Source organism: Scyliorhinus torazame, chromosome 1, assembly GCF_047496885.1.
Source record: "Scyliorhinus torazame isolate Kashiwa2021f chromosome 1, sScyTor2.1, whole genome shotgun sequence".
Classification (NCBI taxonomy): Eukaryota; Metazoa; Chordata; class Chondrichthyes; order Carcharhiniformes; family Scyliorhinidae; genus Scyliorhinus; species Scyliorhinus torazame.
The window spans coordinates 53,657,196-53,679,765 of NC_092707.1; the positions used below are offsets into that span (position 1 = coordinate 53,657,196).

At 43.7% G+C, this 22,570-nt stretch overlaps 1 protein-coding gene across 2 annotated transcripts in view; it reads left to right on the forward strand.

Moving 5' to 3' along the window:
• Positions 1-22,570, forward strand: part of brap (BRCA1 associated protein) — an 83,047-nt gene extending 60,477 nt beyond the window's left edge. For both annotated transcript variants that reach the window (XM_072494388.1, XM_072494346.1), the window contains exons 10-12: positions 8,448-8,537; positions 16,712-16,815; positions 19,635-22,570. In XM_072494388.1, coding sequence (XP_072350489.1) covers positions 8,448-8,537; positions 16,712-16,815; positions 19,635-19,992 — 552 coding nt within the window. In that variant the 3' untranslated portion in view covers positions 19,993-22,570. The remainder of the gene's footprint in view (positions 1-8,447; positions 8,538-16,711; positions 16,816-19,634) is intronic.

Here is a 22,570-nt window from a genome sequence, read left to right on the forward strand (position 1 = left end):
GGGGGGGGTTGGGAAAGGAGGGGGGGGGGTTGGGAAAGGAGGGGGGGGGGTTGGGAAAGGAGGGGGGGGGGTTGGGAAAGGAGGGGGGGGGTAGAATGCTGATTACAATGTGTCACATGTGGCGATGGCTGGAGAGAGAAAGGTGAGGACCCATGAGTGAAGGGAAACCCCGCCATGCAGGGGTACATCCAAAGAGTAAGTATGGCTGACTCCACAGAGAGTGAGGGGTTGGGAAGAGACAGAAACGCCCCATCAGAATAGTTACCTGGAACGTGAGGGGACTGAATGGGACGGTGAAGAGATCCTGAGTCTTTGCCCATTTTAAAACATGGGGGTTGATGTCGTCTTCCTACGAGGGAGACACATTTAAGAGAGAAGGACTGACTGAGGGTCGGGACAAGCTGAATTGGACAGACATATCAGGGGTGCTTCGACACAAGGGTGAGGGGGGTGGCCAGACTATTAAACAAAAAGTAGTGTTTGCAGCAATGATCGCGGTGGCTGACCGAGGGAATGATATGTAATAATTATCAGGATCCTGGAAGGGGCCAAGGTGGTACTTGTAAATATCTACACCCCAAATGGGGACAACGCCAAATGCGTAAAGAAATCAATGGCATAAATGTACGACCTAGAACTCCCACCATTTCATCATGGAGAGGTGGATTCAACCACCCAAAGGAGAGGCAGTTCTCCTCCCACTTATTCTTGCACATACACAAAGCCTATTCACAATAGACTTCTTCATATTGGGGAAATCTGTGCTTCCAGTGGTAGCAGGGGTGGAATATTCCGTGATCGTACCCTTAGACCACGCTCCACGCTACATGGATGTGAGGTTGGAGCCGGGCCCGATGCCCCCCATGGAGATTGGACACCGCCCTTCTTGCCGATGGGGACTTTTGCGAAAGAATATCACAAGCCATCAATGGATATTTATCCTCCAGCCAAAACGGGGAGATCTCACCCTCCACGTTCTGGGAGGCACTTAAGGTGGTGATCAGGGGGGAAATAATAGCGTATAGAGTGCTTAGAGATAGGAATGCAAAGGCCGTCTAAGCAACGGCTGATCGACTCTATATTGGAAGTGGATAGGCGGTATTCCACGGCCCCAACCGTGAAGATGTTAGCGGAGAGGAAGAAGCTACAGGTTGAATTTGACCTGCTTTCCACTGGGAAAGCAGTGAACTAGCTCCGCCAGCTACCGGGGACTTTCTATTAGGATGGAGACAAGACCAGCAGCTTACTGGCACACCAGCTAAGGAAGCAGGCTGCTTCAAGAGAGCTAGCACAGGTAAGAGATGAGAGTGGTAGGATAGTCACGGCCTCGGACGAAATCAAGGGGGCAGTTGCAAACTTTTACCGGGGACTGTACACCTGAGCCCCCCGATGCCGGATGGTGACTAGAAGATGAAACAATTCCTCAGCAGGCTGGGCAAACCAGTCGTTGGGGAGGAAGGGATGCAGGGACTGGAAGCACCCCTAGGAGCAGAAGAGATCGTGGAATGTATTAATTCCATGCAGTCAGGGAAGGCACTGGGACTGGACAGGTTCCCTGTGGACTTCTACAAGAAGTTCACGGCTGCACTGACCCCCACACCTGTGGGAGATTTCAATGATTTGCTGTCGATGGGGGGGGGGGGGGGGGGGGGTGACCATAAGACATAGGAGCGGAAGTAAGGCCATTCGGCCCATCTAGTCCACTCCACCATTCGCCTCGACCGATTCTCCATATCCTCGAACGTCGCCTGCCATTTCTTATGGAGCACCTCCACCTTCACCGCCAGGCCTAGGACCTCGTCCTCATTCTCCGTGACCTTTTGCCGGACCTCCCGGATCGCCACCCCTTGGGCCGTCTGGGTCTCTAGCAGCTTGTCAATTGAAGCCTTCAGACAGACCCATCTCACTCCTGAGCACTGACGCCAAAGTCCTGGTGAAAGCTCTGGCTAGGCAACTGGAGAGCTGCTTGCCAGAAGTGATCGCGGAAGATCAGACCGGGTTTGTCAAGGGCAGACAGCTAACGGTGAATAGCAGGCATCTGCTGAACGTGATTATGATCCTACCCGGGGAGGGGACATCAGAAGTGATCGTCTCCCTGGACGTTGAGAAAGCCCTCGATCGAATAGAATGTAGATGCCTCATGGAGGTGCTTGATCGGTTTGGGTTTGGATCAGAGTTCACCTCGTGGGTGAAACCTCAGTACAGGGCTCCCATGGCGCGACTAAGGACGAACACAACCAGCTCTGAATGTTTTGGGCTGCAGAGAGGCTGGAGGCAGGGGTTACCTGTTGTCCCCACTGGTGTTTGCACTGGCAGTTGAGCCACTCGCCATCGCTCTTCCATCAGCGAAGGGGTGAACAAGCATTGAGAGGAGGCAGGGAGCAGAGTTTCGCTGAATGCAGATAACCTGCTTTTCCACGTGTCGAACCTCTTGACCAGCATGGGCAACGTAACTGATCTCCTGAGGGTGATTGGAGCTTTCTCGGGATACAAATTGAACCTGAGCAAGGGTGAAATCTTAACGGTGAACCCCCAAGAGAAAGGAACAGAGCTGGGGACCCTACCGTTCAAACTGGCCCAAACCAAGTTCAGGCTCCATAAATGGAACCTGCCCAGCCTGGTGGAGGAGGTAAAGAGGGACCTACGGAGATGGGACTCCTGGCCGCGAGGTTTGCTAGTGTCACACGGGAGGGATTAAACTAGTATGGTAGGAGGGTGGGCACCGGAGCAATAGAAGGTGAAAGCATTGAGGGAGAACTAGGGAATAGGGCCGGTATGGCTCTGAGGCAGAGCAGACAGGGAGATGTTGCTGAACACAACGGGTCTGGTGGCCTGAAGTACATATGTTTTAATGCAAGAAGTATTACGGGTAAGGCAGACGAACTTAGAGCTTGGATTAGTACTTGGAACTATGATGTTGTTGCCATTACAGAGACCTGGTTGAAGGAAGGACAGGATTGGCAGCTAAACATTCCAGGATTGAGATGTTTCAGGCGGGTTAGAGGGGGATGTAAAAGGGGTGGTGGAGTTGCGCTACTGGTTCGGGAGAATATCACAGCTGTACTACGGGAGGACACCTCAGAGGGCAGTGAGGCTTTATGGGTAAAGATCCGGAATAAGAAGGGTGCAGTCACAATGTTGGGGGTTTACTACAGGCCTCCCAACAGCCAGCGGGAGATAGAGGAGCAGATAGGTAGACAGATTTTGGAAAGGTGTAAAAGCAACAGGGTTGTTGCGATGGGAGACTTTAACTTCCCCAATATTGACTGAGACTCACTTAGTGCTCGGGGCTTAGACGGGGCAGAGTTTGTAAGGAGCATCCAGGAGAGCTTCTTAAAACAATATGTAATCAGTCCAAGTAGGGAAGCGGCTGTACTGGACCTGGTATTGGGGAATGAGCCTGGCCAGGGGGTAGAAGTTTCAGTCGGGGAGCATTTCGGGAACCGTGACCCCAATTCAGTAAGTTTTAAAGTGCTGGTGGACAAGGATAAGAGTGGTCCTAGGGTGAATGTGCTAAATTGGGGGAAGGCTAATTTTAACAATATTAGACGGGAACTGAAGAACCTAGATTGGGGGCGGCTGTTTTGAGGGTAAATCAACATCTGACATGTGGGAGGCTTTCAAGTGTCAGTCGAAAGGAATTCAGGACCGGCATGTTCCTGTGAGGAAGAAGGATAAATACGGCAATTTTTGGGAACCTTGGATAACGAGAGATATTGTAGGCCTCATCAAAAAGAAAAAGGAGGCATTTGTCAGGGCTAAAAGGCTGGGAACAGACGAAGCCTGTGTGGAATATAAGGAAAGTAGGAAGGAACTTAAGCAAGGAGTCAGGAGGGCTAGAAGGGGTCACGAAAAGTAATTGGCAAATAGGGTTAAGGAAAATCCCAAGGCTTTTTACACATAAAAAGCAAGAGGGTAGCCAGGGAAAGGATTGGCCCACAGAAGGATAGGCAAGGGAATCTATGTGTGGAGCCAGAGGAAAAGGGCAAGGTACAAAATGAATACTTTGCAGCAGTATTCACCAAAGAGTAGGAATTGGTGGATGTTGAGTCTGGAGAAGGGTGTGTAGATAGCCTGGGTCACATTGAGGTCCAAAAAGACGAGGTGTTGTGCGTCTTGAAAAATACTAAGGTAGATAAGTCCCCAGGGCCTGATGGGATCTACCCCAGAATATTGAAAGAGGCTAAAGAGGAAATTGCTGAGGCCTTGACAAAAATCTTTGGATCCTCACTGTCTTCAGGTGATGTCCCGGAGGACTGGAGAATAGCCAATGTTGTTCCTCTATTTAAGAAGGGTAGCAATGATAATCCAGGGAACTACAGGCCGGTGAGCCTTGCGTCAGTGGTAGGGAAATTACTGGAACAAATTCTTCGAGACAGGATCTACTCCCATTTGGAAGCAAATGGACCTATCAGTGAGAGGCAGCATGGTTTTGTGAAGGGGAGGTCGTGTCTCACTAACTTGATAGAGTTTTTCGAAGAGGTCACAAAGATGATTGATGCAGGTAGGTCAGTGGATGTTGTCTATATGGACTTCAGTAAGGCCTTTGACAAGGCCCCTCATGGTAGACTGGTACAAAAGGTGAAGTTACATGGAATCAGAGGTGAGCTGGCAAGGTTGATACAGAACTGGCTAGGTCATAGAAGGCAGAGAGTAGCAATGGAAGGTTGCTTTTCTAATTGGAGGGCTGTGACTAGTGGTGTTCCGCAGGGATCAGTGCTGGGACCTTTGCTGTTCGTAGTATATATAAATGATTTGGAGGAAAATGTAACTGGTCTGATTAGTAAGTTTGCAGACGACACAAAGGTTGGGGGAATTGCGGATAGCGATGAGGACTGTCAGAGGATACATCAGGATTTAGATTGTTTGGAGACTTGGGCGGAGAGATGGCAGATGGAGTTTAATCCGGACAAATGTGAGGTGATGCATTTTGGAAGGGCTAATGCAGGTAGGGAATATACAGTGAATGGTAGAACCCTCAAGAATATTGAAAGTCAGAGAAATCTAGGTGTACAGGTCCACAGGCCACTGAAAGGGGCAACAGAGGTGGAGAAGGTAGTCAAGAAGGCATACGGCATGCTTGCCTTCATTGGCCGGGGCATTGAGTATAAGAATTGGCAAGTCATGTTGCAGCTGTATAGAACCTTAGTTAGGCCACACTTGGAGTATAGTGTTCAATTCTGGTCGCCACACTACCAGAAGGATGTGGAGGCGTTAGAGAGGGTGCAGAAGAGATTTACCAAGATGTTGCCTGTTTTGGAGGGCATTAGCTATGAGGAGCGGTTGAATAAACTCTGTTCTCACTGGAACGATGGAGGTTGAGGGGCGACCTGATAGAGGTCTACAAAATTATGAGGGGCATAGACAGAGTGGATAGTCAGGCTTTTCCCCAGGGTAGAGGGGTCAATTACTAGGGGGCATAGGTTTAAGGTGCGAGGGGCAAGGTTTAGAGTAGATGTACGAGGCAAGTTTTTTTACACAGAGTGTAGTGGGTGTCTGGAACTCGCTGCCGGAGGAGGTGGTGGAAGCAAGGACGATAGTGAAATTTAAGGGGCATCTTGACAAATACATAAATAGGATGGGAATAGAGGGATACGGACCCAGGAAGTGTAGAAGATTGTAGTTTAGTCGGGCAGCATGGCCGGTGCTGGCTTGGAGGGCCGAAGGGCCTGTTCCTGTGCTGTACATTTCTTTGTTCTTTGTTCTCTTTGTTCTTTGACTCACTCTTACTCTCCCTGGCAGGGAACGTGCGGATGATAAAAATGAATATGCTGCCAAGATTCCTGTTCCCATTGAAATCATTCCCGATCTTCATCCCCAAATCCTTCTTCACCAGGGTTGCTAAACTGATCATGGTCTTTGTCTGGGCGAGTGCTGGGATACGAAAAACCGCCCCACAAAGAGGGCGATACGTCGAAGGCTTGGCTCTGCTGGACCTCCTATTCTACCACTGGGCAGCGAACTCAAGAGAGTGTATGGGGGTGGTTGGGAGAGCCAGAATTGGATCTAGTGTAGATGGAGGAGGCCTCCTGTATGGGGACATCTCTCTGGGTACTGGCCAACACCTCACTCCCAGCCCCCCCCAACCAAATACTCGAGTTGGTAGTAGACAGATTAAGGACCTGGAACCAGCTCATTCACAAACTTAGTGACATGTCTGCTGTGGTCCCATCTGCAGGAACCATAAGTTTATCCCTGCAAAAATAGACGTCACCTTCAAAACGTAGAGAGAGGACAGAGAGGTACTGACGGTGAGTACCATGTACGTGAACTCTAGAGTAGCGACCTTGGGGGAGCTAACAGAGATGCTCCCGAAAGGGAACGAGCTACGGTACCTGTAAGTGCGAGACTATCTCCGCAAGGAGACCGCGACGTTCCCCCAGATAACCGGACACATCCTACTGGACAAACTACTAGCACCGGTCTTGCTAGGAGGAGGTAAATGTGGCGACATATATGGACGACTGTTAGAAACGGGCCCCACTGATGCAAGAAAAATGGGAGGAGGAGCTGGGCATCGATATCGGGGAAGGACTCTGGATCGAAGCTCTGCACAAAGTCAACTCCATCTCCTCATGTGCAGGGCTGAGCTTAACGCAACTAAAGGTGGCGCACCGGGCACACCTAACCAGGACTAGCATGTGCGGGTTCTTCCCAGAGGTGGAAGATACGTTCTCGTGGTGTCAGGGGGCCCGGCCAACCAGACTTGCATGTCCTGTTCCTGCCCCAAACTCACTGGGTTCTGGACCGCCTTCTTCAAAGTCATGTCCAGAGTGGTGGGGGAAAAGATGGAGCCATGCCCCTCAGTGGCGGTCTTCGGGGCACGGGAGCATCCAGAGCTCTTTATGGGAAGGGAGGCGGAGGGAGGTGATGCCCTGGTATTCGCCCTGATTGCCCGACGGAGACTTCTACTTGGATGGAGGTTGGCAGCAGCACCTCGGACTGGCTCTCCGACCTAGCGGAAGCTAGAAAAAATAAAATTTGCTATTAAGTGATCAGATGAAGGCTTCCACCATATGTGGAAACAATTCACTAGCCTCTTCAAAGATCCGTTCGTGACCAGCAACTAGGAGCGTGGGGGGAGCAAGGGTGGGGGAGGGCGGAACAACTAGAGATGGGCGGGGGAGGCAAGATAGGGGTGGGGCAAGAGGGAGCACCCACACCACAAACAAGAAATCGCCCTACACACCGAGGGGTGCAGGTGTCTACACACGGATGTGACGAACAAAATGTAAACTGTATGTAGTGTCAAAAAATGCATAGAAGTAAAAGGGACTCAGAAAAGGAAGCCATCGGTCTGTATTTATACATACGTTTATTAATGCAATGTAAATAGACCAGCTGTTTTTGGTGTAGTATTTTTGTTTTATCTCATTAGTTTATTCCATGTGTTTTTAAAATTTGTTTTCTCAATGTTCTCCATATATGCCTGATAACACTGATGTAGATTTTGACCACTTGTATAGCAAAGAGATGTAAATTATTTATAACCTCGGTTACGAGGGACACAATTGTAAGATGGAACGATATGAAGCAAAGACTAACCTGTCATAAATGAAAACTCAAATAAAAACATTTTTCAAAAATTGATTCGTTGTGAGAACTGGCGTTAAATATTGTATCTGGTAGTGAATTTACAACTCAATAAAGCAAAATACTGTGGATGCTGGAAATCTGAAATAAAAACAGAAAATGCTGGATAAAGCCAACAGAGTTAATATTTTGAGATTGATATGATTCTTCAGAACTCTACTTTTACTCTGTTTCTCTCCACAGATACTGCCAGACCGGCTGAGCTTTTCCAGCACTTCGGTTTTTATTTCAGATTTCCAGCATCTGCAGTATTTTGCTTTTATTATTATACAAGAGTCGGCACTCTTGTGTTCAATTGGTGACACCTCATCCCTGAATCAGAAGGTTTGGGTTAAAGCCACTCCAGAACATGAGCATGAATATCAAGGTGAATAATCTAGTACAGTACTGAGGGCGTGCTGTACCGTCAGAAGTGCCATTTTAGCCCCAAACATCCCCCCCAAAAAAGATGATCTGGTCAGTATTACATTACTGTTTGTGGGAGTTCCCTGTGCACAAATGCCACATTTCCCAAATTACAACGTCTACTCTTCACAAGTACTTGGTTGGCTGTGCAGCACTAAGAGGTGATTTGTAGAAGCTAGCAAATTTCAGCCTGCTGCTACACTGCAAGCTTGGATCCAAAAATAATAGCTACCTGCCAACATCCCTCAGCATAGGAAAATACCCTGAATTAGAAACTTAATGAGCTTAAATACTATATTGATTTGAAAAATTGGAACTGTATTTATATACTTTTTATTTGAAAATTTATGTTTACATTTATCCAGCAGTGCAATTTAAGCATGTTTCATGTTCTGTGTGAACCAGTTTATAAAAATGATTTAATAAATTTTGTAAACTTTTTAAAACAGTATTCATACCTCTTGACCAGTCAGCTAGAATCTCAACGCATCTACTGGGAAAACAAAATAGTACACCTGGAGAAGGATGCAGCGGAAGAGGTAAGTTGCTTTTGTTCACGATTGTTTATTTTCCGCTGCCATTCATGTTCAAGAAAGTGGGAGAATACAACCTGTTCTTCCCGGTGCTTCTCCATAACTGATCACTCTAGGTGATGTGTTAGAATAATCTAGAGACAGCATGGTTAGACCACAACAGTCGCTTCCCTGTCGTCTTTACCCCATCCGATTAACCTGGAAAACTTTCTTTCACTTCCTGGGATTCTGACACTGGAATGGACTAAAATAAATTAACCCCCTAGGGTCTTTCATGCAAGACAGCAAACAGAGAAACAACAAATAAAATTAAAAGCTTTAAAGGTTTGCAGATTGGAAGAGGAAGGAAGAACTAAAGGGCATACAGTTCACAATGGAAAACTATGTGAGAAGCTTTGATTTCAACTTCAGAAATGTCTCAAAGCATGGGCCCATAACTTCCTGGCTCACTAGCATTGCATTTGGGGGCTTGCCCATTGAGGCTGGGGAATCCCTCTTGGAGGTTCCCATGTAAGGATTTACCCGGCAATTGTCCAGAAGGGCTAACTTCCCCTGGACAGTTGCGCTCAGCTGGGAACCATCCGACAAACTGATTTAAATCGCTCACTTTGGATGGTTCTGCCAGTTTTACCCTGATAGTTGCTCTGAAAGAGTTAGATGGAAAAAAAGCAATTCTAACTTCAGAGTAACTATTTTAAAGACCAAGACCGACCTCCCCCTAGTCCGACCATAAAAAGGGGTTGTGTTCTCCTTTGCTGTCTCCATTTATACCTCACTGCTGGAGCCGCGGAGCTGCTTAGCTGTTCCTATCTCACCCGACCTGAATGAGGAGGATCGGACAACATCGGGGGTGGGGCGGGGGGGGGGGGGGGGGGGGGGGAGGGGCCGGGGCAAGGGGGGGGGGGGGCGCGGGGGGGGGGGGGGGGGGGGGGGGGGGGTTGGTTAGCATTCCAGTGAATGTAAGTCTCTGGATTGGCAATCTGCCGGTGATTGCCACTCCAAGGAATTTATGGGCCATGGAATTGATTACTTTTGAATGGCAGTGACTGTTGTCGGCAAATGAAATGGTAATTTTACATCCACAAAGTTCCATAGATGTCAGTGGAATGCTGCTTAATATCTTGGGTGGATTTGGAAGGTAGGAATGAGGCTATCGGGAGGGATCTCTGCTTTTCAAGGAATCTCAAGCACCTCTTGCTTCAGGTTGATGTTAAAATGCCTCATCAAAGTATGGAGGCGCTCAGCAGGTCAGGCTGCGGAGAGGCAAACTGAGTTAACATTTTGTGCCAAGGCCTTTCGCCAACAAATAGTTGCTTGCCTATCCATTCCTGGTTTGTGACCCACCTTCCCAATGGCTCCCAATCCAGTCACTTGCCCACATCCCACCCCTCCTCCCACGCTTGAGTACTTTTGCGCAGCTGTTGAGGCTGAGTACTTCAAGGTTTGTCCACCCCAAATGATTCCTGCTTATCCCAAATGTTTCTTGCTCTACCTGCATGTCCAGACTAGGTGATTCCCAGCCCCTCTGCCCGCCCACCTGCGCAGATCAATCAAGTCCTTGCTGGCTTGCCAAATCCGAGTTCTTCCTAGTCTGATGAGAGATGAAAGAGGAGAGTGCGAAGTGAAGGCAGAGAGTTTAAAGGGAATGAGAAATGCAAGAAGGAAGTGACGGATGATTCAAAAGAACAGGAAATGTAGAATGTGAGAGAACTAAACGACATGGGCAACAGAAATAGAGGAGGTGCACATGAGGTGGAAGTGAAAGAGTATTGAAATACGTTTCCGGGCAAGTGGAAGCTGTACAGACTTCACCTTAATCAGATTCTCATCCATGTCATTGTTATGGGAGTAGATAAAGCAATGTACTTGTACTGATAATTACAGGAGGGCAATTACAACAGACGAAAAAAAAAAGACTGCTGAAGGCAGAAAAGATTGCAATTCATGTACAACCACTGACACAGCAGCAGGTAAATATATGGAAACAGCAATACAAAAAGTTAACAAAATAATGGCAAATAAATAAACTAATCATTGTGGGGCTTGGGGAAATATATGCCTTAATGTTCTGCACATGAATTCTAGAGTTGTTAGGTATAAAATAGGATATCAGGATGTCCCTGCTGGATATCAGAAACATGGCAAATGACGCTAGTTGGATTCTTTTGTTAGAAATAAAAAAGAAAACTGTGGGTGCAGGTATGGGCTGTATAGATTTTTATGCAAAAAAGAACTTGAAAATACATGGGCCTGCTGGATCAAGATGCAAAATGGTGAAATTGGGATGCGAAACGTGACTTTAACTGTGGACATTTACTGTAGATCACCGGTCTGGGAGAAGGTTAATCAAACAAAGGAACTGTGACAGAAATACATACAGTTAGTTGTTTGGGGTAAATTTTGAAATCTATAGAGGAGTAAATATAAGTTGAAACTTGATCCAAAACCCTGCATTGTTACATAGAACTATTGGTCAAGATGTCCACACTGGACATGATGGGTGGGATTTACTGTGCAACCCGCCGCGTGTTTCACAGAGGTGGAAGGCGGCCCGCCATTGGCCAGCAGTGCAATCTTCTGGTCCCGCCGTTGTCTCCGGGGTTCCCACCCCTTGCCACCGGGAAATCCGTGGCAGGACCGGGAGATCACGCCGACATGAGCAGCCGGATTTTGCGAACAACTAGGGGATGAGGGAGTAGGTTAAAAAGTTGAAAACTGGAGCGGCTGCGTCTTCGCAAGCTCTGGCTCCACTCATCTTTAAATCCTTTATTTTATCCTAATGCACATTCCATAATTTTGTTTTGAGATATGTACCATTTCATGTCCCTGGATGATTGTGGTCGAAGTTTGGTGGTATAGGGCCAAGTTGAATCAGAGACAATCTTTGTTTGATTGGGGCAGTCAGAGATGGCTGGGGTTGGGGCACAGCTTGTAGTGGCGGTTTTGCTGGTGAGCAGGACACACCTCGATGGTGCTGTATGAATCTGGATGATGACTGCCATTGCAGGTGATGTCCTGGAGGACGATCTTGGCTCGGTGGTGCAGGTTTCTGGTGCTCACTTTGATGAATTCCGAAGTATCCTTGAGAGAAAGTTTGACGGAGCACATTGTATCCAATTTCCAAGGCCTGGGCCAGGTGGAATCCCCGACCGTGGGTTTTGTGCTCCTCTGTCTGCGATGCTGCTGTTCGACGATCCTGTCAAGGCCTTGGCCTTTCCAAGCGGCATAGATGTTGTTATTATCCTGCAGTTCATCAATAATCCTGGACTTTATTCCTTTGTGATTATGCTGTTGATTTCATGTTGTTGTCTTTTCTCCTGGCAAGGTTTACGATGTTTGAGGGCGAGGGTTGTTTGGGGTAAATATGGCAAAAGAACATATTAAATCGGTAGTGATTTGTGGTTTGTGCACAGTCTTATCCTGTGCTTTAATCCTTACATCCACGAGAAGGGATTGCATTTTAGACGCCCTTTAACTTGTTTATAGAGAAGATGAGTGGAGCCACGGCGGTGTGATGAGTGGATGGTTGCTATGGGGGTGGGTGGTAGGGTTAGATTAGTCCTCACTTAGACTGAGGATAGCCCCCAGTTAGAGCTAATTGTATCAGGTTTTTAATTTGCTTCTTTTGTAACTTTAAATTTTGAGAATCCGTGCTTATCATTTCAAAGGCCTGTGAAGATCATATATCTTGGAAAGGAGGGGGTTCCTTTTGATTCTTTTTGGTGGTTGGCGTTCTTAGGACTATTGGCGTAGGAGAAAATGAGTGATGGTGCATGCCTGGGTCCTATTCGATTTGTTGAAATGAGAAACTGTATGCTATGTCTCTGTGTTGTCGGAGCCCTTCTTTGGTTTGGGGGTAGGCTTACAGAGAAACATACATAACAACTAGAAGCAGGAGTTGGCCAACTGGCCCTTCGAGCCTGCTTTGCCATTCACTATGTTCAATACTCTGATCCCACTTTTCCCCCCAATATCCCTTGATCCCTTTAGCCCCAAGAGCTATATTTAATTAATTCTTGAAATTACAATGTTTTTGCCTCAACTCCTTTTTGTGGTAGTAAATTCCATAGATTCACCACTCTCTGGGTGAAGAGATTTCTCCTCAGCTCAGTCCTAAAAGGTTTACCCCTTATCCTCAAACTATGACCCTAGTTCTGGACTCCCCCACCATTGGGAACATTCTTTCTGAATCTACCCTGTCTAATCCTGTTAGACTGTTATGTTTCTATGAGATCCCCCCTCTCTTTCCTAAACTCCACTGAATATAATCCTAACCGATTTAGTCTCTCCTCAAATGAGAGTTCCGTCATCCCAGGAATCAGCCTGGTAAACCTTCGCTGCACTCCCTCCATAGCAAGAACATCCTTCCTCGGGTAGATGTTAAAAAAATAAATAAAAATTTAGAGTACCCAATTAATTTTTTTTTCCAATTAAGGGGCAATTTAACGTGACCGATCCACCTACCCTGCACATCTTTGGGTTGTGGGGGCGAAACCCACGTAAACACGGGACTCCTCAGATAGACTTGATGGGGGGTCGAAAGTTAGGCTCCCTCCTCCGAGTGGTCTTATATGTTGGTTTCCTGAATGAACTCTTTGTGGTTGGCTTTTCCATGGGGAATCAGTGTTTTTGTCTCTGTTGAGGTAGCGTTGTCCTGTCCTCTAATATCCTCCTTGCAAGCGCACACAGTGCTATTCTTTGTTGAATGTTCTTTCATTTACCCAGGCTTTCATTGTGGAGGTTATTCTCTTCACCTTAGTGAGCAATGTGCTATTATAATCCCCGGTTTGTTTGGTGGTTTGGTGTGCTGTCCTGGATGGGGTCAGTGAGATGCAGGGCCGACTGGGTGGTGAGTTCTGGTGTGTGCTAGGTCTCTCAGGGGTATTGACTCCTTTGTCTCCGAGTGTGCTGGGCAAGGCCAAGCCCGGTGCTGTGATTGACATCCTGTTGCCCTCATGCGTAGGACATCCCTTCTCAAAGGCATTTATTAGGGACATCCTGTAAGGCTGTGTTTTTTAACAAGCTTTGAATATGTAAAATATCCTTCTTGAACTGGGCTTCTCGTATATTTTCTTTGTATCTTAAGTTTAAGAATCCGTGATTGGCTTCTGCAGGGGTACAGAGGAGTCTGGCAGCCGTTACAGTGTGTCATTGGTGTTGCTGGAGTTGAGGGAGATATGTTCTGGTGCAAGCCCGAACATGGTGCGTAAAATTTATCCTGAACACTTGTGGTCGTTGGGAGCAATCGCCACGTGGGAAGGTATGCACCATTTTACCATGTTTTCATGGCTTTATCCTTCTCTCCCTGGTTCTCTGGTGATGCGTATAGAGGCACCAAGTTGAGTCTAATGATTGTACTGAGCTAATTACATTGCTGTTCTCCTGTTCAATTCTGTGTCCATAAATATTGAGATTACTTTTTGTGCTGAGCTGTACTGTTCCTGTGGTTTTGTTGTGTTATTTGTTAAAATGAAAAACTTCAATAAAAATACTTTAAAGAAAGAGTTGAAAACAGTAACCACAATATAGTGAAGGATGGAAAGAGGTAGACAATAAAACTAGATTGTTGAGCAGATAGATTTTGAGGGGATGAAGGAAACTAGACAAAAGCACTTTTGGGAGGAAAAACATGTTGAAAAATGTCATGCTGTGAAATACTTTCCCGTGTACAGGACAAATGCCTAGTAAAAGGCAATTGAAGGAATCAATGTGAGGTGCATATAAGCAAAAAGGAAATTGTTCCTAAGTGATCCAGTTACATATGGTAGACTAGGAAATATAAAAGCAAGGCAAAGGAGGTTTAAAAAAACAAATCGGGAGAGGTCAAAATGAGGCGAGGATAGCCTCAAAAGATTTTAAGCGTCTCTACAAATATATTTGGAGTAAACCATTTTTAAAAAAGGATAGGTAAATTGATAGATTCCAAAGCTGGTAGATATCAAGTGACCAAGCAACAGCAAAGGTCCCAGCAAATGTTGAGAGCTCAGCATGGAAGTTGAATTTCTCGGAGGATTGAAGGAAATATTCCATCAATAGAAATTTCAGGTCAGGCAGTTATGGTTAAGTGAGCACATTAAAGGAAGATGAGGAATTAAGTACCAATGAACTTCCTACAGGGGCATTTAGTACTTGGGTATTTGCTACTATCTTTAAGGAATCATTAGGACTGACAATCATGTATCAGAAAAAGTAAGCATGCTACCAGTTTTTAAAAGGGGACATTTAGATAGCCAAGGAAAATATAGTCAAGTGAGCCTAGCAAACAATTTGATGAAAATTATGTTTTAAAAAAATAATCTTTATTGTCATAAGTAGGCTTACATTAACACTGCAATGATGTTACTGCGAAAATCCCCTAGTCGCCACATTCCGGCGCCTGTTCGGGGACACGGAGGATAGGTAAATTGATAGATTCCAAAAGTGGTAGGGAGAATTCAGAATTCTCAGCTGGTACAGGAATTGAACCCGCGCTGTTGGCCTTGTTCTGCATCACAAACCAGCTGTCTAGCCCATTGAGCTAAATCAGCTTCTGGCTTAGATTCCTTTCTGTGATTCCTGTTTCTCATTTTGATGGACAAGAATTACTTTAATATTGCTGAAAAGAGAGACATAGTGCCAAAGCTTTTTGTCTTGCACTCATCAGGACAAACCCAAGAATTGCAGCAGAAAAGGGTGATGATTGGTTGGCAAATTGACTAATTGATTAAGGCATTGCCATGGGGAAAGCAACACAGGAAATATAGGCTCAACAAACTCATGGATAATTCAAAAATGCGTGAGGCTTGAACATATTACTGGGTTATGGGGATAGAGTGGGAGGCCTGGCTTAAGTGGGGTGTTCTTTCCAGGTGCCGGTGCAGACTCGATGGGCCGAAATACCTCTTTCTGCACTGTGAATTCTCTAATTCTACTTTTGTTTGCAGAGAATGGGCTCCTGGGTTTGAATGAATGTCACTTCTAGAAAGCATACAATGAGCGTTTCTCCTGCAGTGTTAATTGTTGAGATAGTTTGAAATTTGGCATTCTTAGTTAATCTTTATTAGTATCACAAGTACGCATATATTAACAGTGCAATGAAGTTACTGTGAAAAGCCCCTAGTTGCCACACTCCGGCGCCTGTTTGGGTACACTGACGGAGAATTCAGAATGTCCAATTCATCTAACAAGCATGTCTTTCAGGACTTGAGGGAGGAAACCGGAGCACCCAGAGGAAACCCACGCAGACATGGGGAGAGCGTGCGGACTCCGCACAGATACAGTGACCCAAGCCGGGAATTGAACCCGGGGTCCCTGGCGCTGTGAAGCAACAGTGCTAACCATTGTGCTACCGCGCCGCCCAAGTGTAACTTGAAAAACTTTGGCACCTCGTTTCTCTTTTCAGCAATATTCAACTTCTGGACTACCAAACGACGTAACAATATTGTCATGCTTCAGTTTGGATCTTTAATTCTTAATTCAATCTATAAATAATTGGTGTAGATGTCTGTATAAAAGAATAAAAAGAGTGTTGAAAATGCTTTGATGGTCAGGTGGCATTTGTGGGGAAAGAAACAAAGAGTTACTGTTTCTGGTCAGTCATTGGCCTGAAAGATTAACTCTGTTTCTCTCTCTCCAGCAATAGGCTCCTTGACCTGCTGAATATTTCTAGCATTTTCAGATTTTATTTCAGATTTCCAGCACCTGCTATATTTTGTTTTTGTGCATACATATTTATGTTATATGCAGGCAAAATCTTTACATAGTCCAGCGCTAAAATTCTGCTGTCCATCAGGAGTAGGTATAAACACACTGGATTATGGAAATCTGAATTGCAGAACAAAATCCAATTTATTTTAACTTGTCTATTTCAACGCTGAATAAGCTCGACTGTATTTTCAGTGCATTTTATTTTTGCAGCTTCCATTTCGGAACAATATCTTTAAAGGATATCTGTCAAATGCAGTGTAACTAAAAATTTGGAACCAATAAAGCAGATTCTGCTCAGATTGAGTATAGCTGAATGAGAGAGCGGGTAAATGGAGTTGAAATCAGCCATGATTGAATGGTGGAGTGGACTCGATGGGCCAAATGGCCTTACTTCCGCTCCTATGTCTTTTGGTCTTATTATTGATCTAAATTGCAACATGAGTAAACTATAATTTTTTTTTCAAAATTTGATCCTATCCTATTCATCTTTCCAGATCAACAATATGAAAATAAAATTCAAAGAAACCATTGAAAAGTGCGACAGTCTGGAGCAGAAGCTGAATGAACTGATGAAAGACAAACAAGTTCTTGAGAGAAAGTAAGTTATTTTGCTGTTTTGCCAACCCCATAAATTAAAGAAAAGTAAACATCAGTTTGAATAGGCACATGGAGCACACCAGAATGACAATGAGTGGGATAGCTTGATCTTGGTTTCGGACAATGCTCGGCACAACATCGAGGGCCGAAGGGCCTGTTCTGTGCTGTACTGTTCTATGTTAAGTGGGGTAGCAATGCATTGGCAAGGTGTTGTGGTAACTTCTACTTCCACTTCACCATGTTTCTTCCCCATTTTGCTTTATACTCCTAAAATGGTGCCTCAGCCCAGAATCCAGATACCCAAGTGGCCATTGATCGTTTATGAAGTGAGCTATTGTGAGGAGGTGGTTCATTTGACAGGAATATTATAATTAATTCTGCCCTTTTCTGATGTCCACACATTGCTCTCCAGCAACCCATGCAGGAAATGATCAGTCAAGAAAAGAAATCTTAATTTCTTTCCCTCCTTGCATTCCCAAATTATGATTACTAAGGCTAATTATAGGGTTGCATCCTGTTTTTTTGTGTATCGGATGTGGCTTGCTTGGTAGCAGTCTTACCTCTGGTTCCTACCTTGAGCACAAAAATCGTGGCTGACAGTCCAGTAGTATGGAGGGAATGCTATACTGTCAGAGCTGCTGACTTTTGGATGAGACATTAAACTAAGGTCCCGCTGCCCCCTCAGGTGGATGTGAAAGATCCCATGGCACTATTTTGGAGAAGAGCGGGAATGTTATCCCCAATGTCCTGAGCAATATTTATCCCTCGATCAACATCACAAAAACAGATTATCTGACCATTACCATATTTCTGTTTGAAGGAGTTTGCTTTGCACAAATTAGCTGTCACCTTTCCTTCATTGTGTAACACTTGAGATGCCTATTGGTCATGGAAGATAAATGGGAATGTTAGGGGCGGCACGGTGGCGCAGTGGTTATCTCTGCTGCCTCACAGCACCGAGGACCCGGGTTCGATCCCGGCCCCAGTTCACTGTCTGTGTGGCGTTTGCACGTTCTGCTCGTGTCTGGGTGGGTCTCAACCCCACAACCCAAAAATGTGCCGGGTAGGTGGATTGGCCACGCTAAATTGCCCCTTAATTAGAAAAAAAATGAATTGGTACTCTAATTTAAAAAAATAAATAAATGGGACTGTTTCAATTATTAATAACTAAATTCTTCCATATTATTTCTCATTTTATTACAGCTGAGTTCTTTGTGATTTTCCCCAATTCGGAAGATAACACAATTAGCCACGCTGACATTTTGCATCACAAGCCCATCGATATAAATTATTGGTAAAATATGGATGCACTGTAAAGTTAAACTAAGAATAAGCCTGTTGCAGGATTATAGCTGATCATTGTTGCAGTTGTGCTGTGTGTTTGGGGAGGGGTGTGCTGTGATCCTGCCTATTAGTTGTGAGATTGTCCTTGCAGATCTGTGGGTAAACCTCTTGCCACTTTGCAGTTAGTTATTCAGATGCAATTTGAGGAATTGTTTCATATTGACGTTCCACATGGAATTTGAGCTTGCTAGTTTCAACAGGAAAATGTACCACATAAATTGTTTTAAGAGGCTTCACTTTGGAAATATGCATCATCTTACAGATAGTAGCAATAGCTGTGCCAGGCTGTGTGTTGTGGTGGTGGAGCCAACTCGCCGTTTGACTCTCTTTGTAGGCATTATTTGTAAACTGTTTACATTTTTGTGAATTCCAACTTGCGTTTGTGAAATTGAAGGGCTATTTTGACTGGAATATAAATTTTTTGATAGACTTGTAAGTCCCTTCATATCAAATAGTACTTTCTTTGCATGGTTAGCAGGTTGTCACACAAGCATTTCCACTGTGGCAAAAATGTCACATGTTTATGCAAATGACAACTTTTAAAGTTCTCCAAGTCCTAAAATATAAATGTTCATTTTATGCTGAAGTATTTGTACTAGTCCTGCCCTCACGCATTTTGAAGATTGTGTCCTTATGGGTTCCAGTGAGTGATATTTTTGTGAGCCTTTTGAGTACTTATCGGAGTGGCTTTACCAGAACTTTTTTCTTAAAACTGGTGGTTAGCCTTGAATCTACAGTGGTTAGAGTGGAAGTCAAAAGTATATTTGAGCAACTTTTGTTGACATTGCACTGGTGTAAAGTGAGTTGTGTAACTGCAACCTGTTGACCTACCATCCAAGTCAAAGTTCTATTGTAGCAGTACTTCTAACATTGTTTATTTTACAGAAATACAGTGTTAGTCATAAACTGTTCCAGAAGTTTAAAATTGTATTTAGCTCTTTGTTACCATATATGCTATTTGGGCGTTAAAAAATGATGTATTTGTGACAGTAGTGTAAAATGAACACAATATATTGGGGAATTTAGAGGAGTAAATGTCAAATGCAATCCGTGCCTCTACAGCAGTTGTTTTGGGCAGTTGTGATTTGTATCCAGTCGTGAAGTGCTAGTGTTGCTAGACATGGTAGGTCTAAATTTATCGTGCACCATGTTGCATATCCCACATTAATTTAATCTGACCAGAGATATGTTAACAAGCTTTGTGGGCAATGGCTTCTTGTTCAAAAAAATATTGACTTGTTTTTTGGATTATGTAGTACCAATACAGGACGTATTTACCATAGGAAACTACTCTTGCATATTGGAAGGGGATGTCACCATGACTAAATCCGTGTCAATGTTCCTATACCTGATGCAGATGCTTTGCACAGTTGAAAACCAAAACACTCAAATGAACATTGAGTTCTTCTAAAATTCCAATTGGGATGTTCCAGTGTTGTTTCTTTAAAGATGTCTCTTTTCATGCCATTCTGTTAGGTGTTCTCAGTTGAACAACAGGGTTTTGAAATTGGGCACGGAACTGAAAGAGGAACAGGAAATGAACAAGTGCCTCCGAGCTAATCAGATCCAGCTGCAAACCAAACTGAAAGAAGAGGAAAAGAAGCTGAAGGACACATGTGAGGAGAAAGACAGGCAGATTACAGAGGTTCAGGAGCAGCTGCGAGATGTCATGTTCTACCTGGAGACTCAGCAGAAAATCAATCAAATGCCAGCCGACACTCGACAGGAGATTCAAGAGGGACAGATAAATATTGCAGTGGCATCTGCTGCAGCATCACCTGGAGCCATAACCAAACAGACCTCCAGGAGAGGAAGAGGCAAAAGGAGCAAATAGTTGAACTTTCTCATTTTTGAAAGAGGAAGGAAAAAAAAACAAAACAAAGAAACCTCCTGGGAGGTGTGTGTATATTTGCTTATTTTCAGTGCTGACTACTACCATACTTGTGTTATCTATGATTCTATATTCAAAAATTGCCAGTTTTTTTGGCAGTTGGGCTATATTCTGCAATGTGCAGAAAAATTATTTAATACAACATTATTGATTTATATTTGCTGGTATTATAGCTTAAGTGTATCAGCCATGCAATTGGAAAAGGTTTGTGATACATTTGTCAAATGTTCAGGACATCTCAAACTACTCTAGCACAATTAATAATTCACAGTAATTGACTTTTACTGCTCGTGGACATTAGCATGAAAATTCAGTCTTAATATTTTTCAATTTATTGAAATTGACAACCTAACTTATTAGACCTGCAAATCCAGCAATTAGACGCACTATTCAGATTATAGGCTGTATGATGTAACTGGAAGTAGCAATATAGTTCACATCGTCATTCAAATCTGTACAGCATGCATACCTGGAACATCGTAGGACACAATATGAATTTAAAAGAAAATTTTAATTGTGTTTCTCCACATCTTTATTGTTGGAAGTAGTTTTTCTGTGGACCAGGTGATGATGTTGCCGAGTACACTGAATTCACCTGTAATTTCAACATAAAACATGTGCTAATCTCTCTCAGCTGTTAGATACCTACCTGAAAGAAATTTGGGCAGTTAAAATTCAAGTCCATCGGAGAAAATTGTCCATAGTTCAACGTTAATTGAGAATTTAATTTGAAAGACGAGTAATGTGGCTAATGGAAACGTTACAGTGGTGGTGTGGCCTGCATTTAAAGTTAAATACCTGATTTGCAAGTGATGAATGTTGACAGTAGGGAAGAGTAGAGATTGCTTAGTGTTAGAACCCCATGTGAAAAGAACTAAAAGAGTAGATATATATATTTAAACAAATAAATGTGTATTAAGTTTACTTTACAGGCGTTTGCAGTTAATTGAAAGGATGAGGGTCCACCAAGTTAAGTAACTTATAAGCTTTTGACTTTAGAATATTAAAATCAAGATATTCTGGAAAGAAAGCTGACAAAACCATTGCTGTATGTGCACTGACTTTTTACAGCCAGGTTTTGTGACAGTAACACCACATTTTTCCCACTGACATGAATAGTAAGTTGACAGAAACAATAATTCACATGTAAAATGAAAGTATTATAAGCAGCATGGAATATCCAAGAAATAAAGATGGGCTGTGCTTCACCATAAATCATCCACCCAAAGAATAAACTGAATATTACATTGTTTCCAGGTGTTGTTTCACTTTCATCGACAGCCATTGCAACATATCTGCATCTGTAGAAATCCAGTTCTTTCATTCTGTGGGGAATGTATACTCTGCAATAACTTACTCTTGATTTGTAAGAGATTTTATTTCTAATTCACACAATTTTATTCTTTCTGACTGACTTTACCACTAAGATGAAATGAAAATCGCTTATTGTCACAAGTAGGCTTCAATGAAGTTACTGTGAAAAGCCTCTGTGCTTTTCCATGTTTTTTTTTTGGTTTGGGGTGATTTTCTTTTGGCAATGCATAGATTTTCTGAGTAGAACCCTATCCAAATACAAAATGCCCAACAATCGCACCTATGAAACTAAAGACAGAAAAGGAACTTGGTAGATTTCCAGACTACCTAAGTTACTTTGTTCTTCCCATTCTCTTATTTGTGGTCAAATCAGCAGTAAGTATATTATCCAAGGTTGCAGTTCTTAACAAGAAGCGAGGAACACTTGTAAAAGCCAGAGCCAGATGTTATTCTGTGGTTGCTGTAATCAATCAAACTTCGATAAAAGATTGTGTATTAATATATTCTGTAATTTAATTTAAAGAGAAACGTTTTCAATTTATGTGCTTTCATTTTTGAACGAACCTTAATTCAGTTATTAACACCTTGCAGTTTGCTTTCACAGTTTCCTGAGTTGCTCTTATTATAGTGGTTAAATATTATGGAAGCTGATATAAAACAGCCATAGATCGATGGGTGTTGAATGAATTGTCAAGCAGGTATTGACAGATTTTTTTGTCTGCAAGAAATATCTGTTACGAATCCTTGAAGACCACTAGCGCTCACCATTTTTAATTTACTGCACAAAATGGTAATTTATTAAAACAGTTTTGTTCGATGTTTTGTGACAAATGTCTCTGAAGAAAAACATGCAGGTGTAAATTACAGCAAAACCATGTGACCTCTTAGTGGAGGTATTAATATAACCATTTTGTAAATAACATTTTACATTCTTTTTAATTTAAGGCTGTTGAATCTTTAAGTGCTAAATGATGCATTTTAAGTCACTCTTCAATCCAGATCACTGTATTTTAATTTTACATCGTGTCTAATTTTGCATTCTATCTAATTTCAATAAACTGAGCAATAATCATGTTATAGTGTGAATCAGGCAGTACAACATAACTTCTTTTGTCTGTTCAGAATGGACAAGTCTTTGTTGCAGCCCTAGTTGTGAAAAATGATTATAGGATTGTTTTAAAAAGAATAAAAATTGTTCCACACTAAA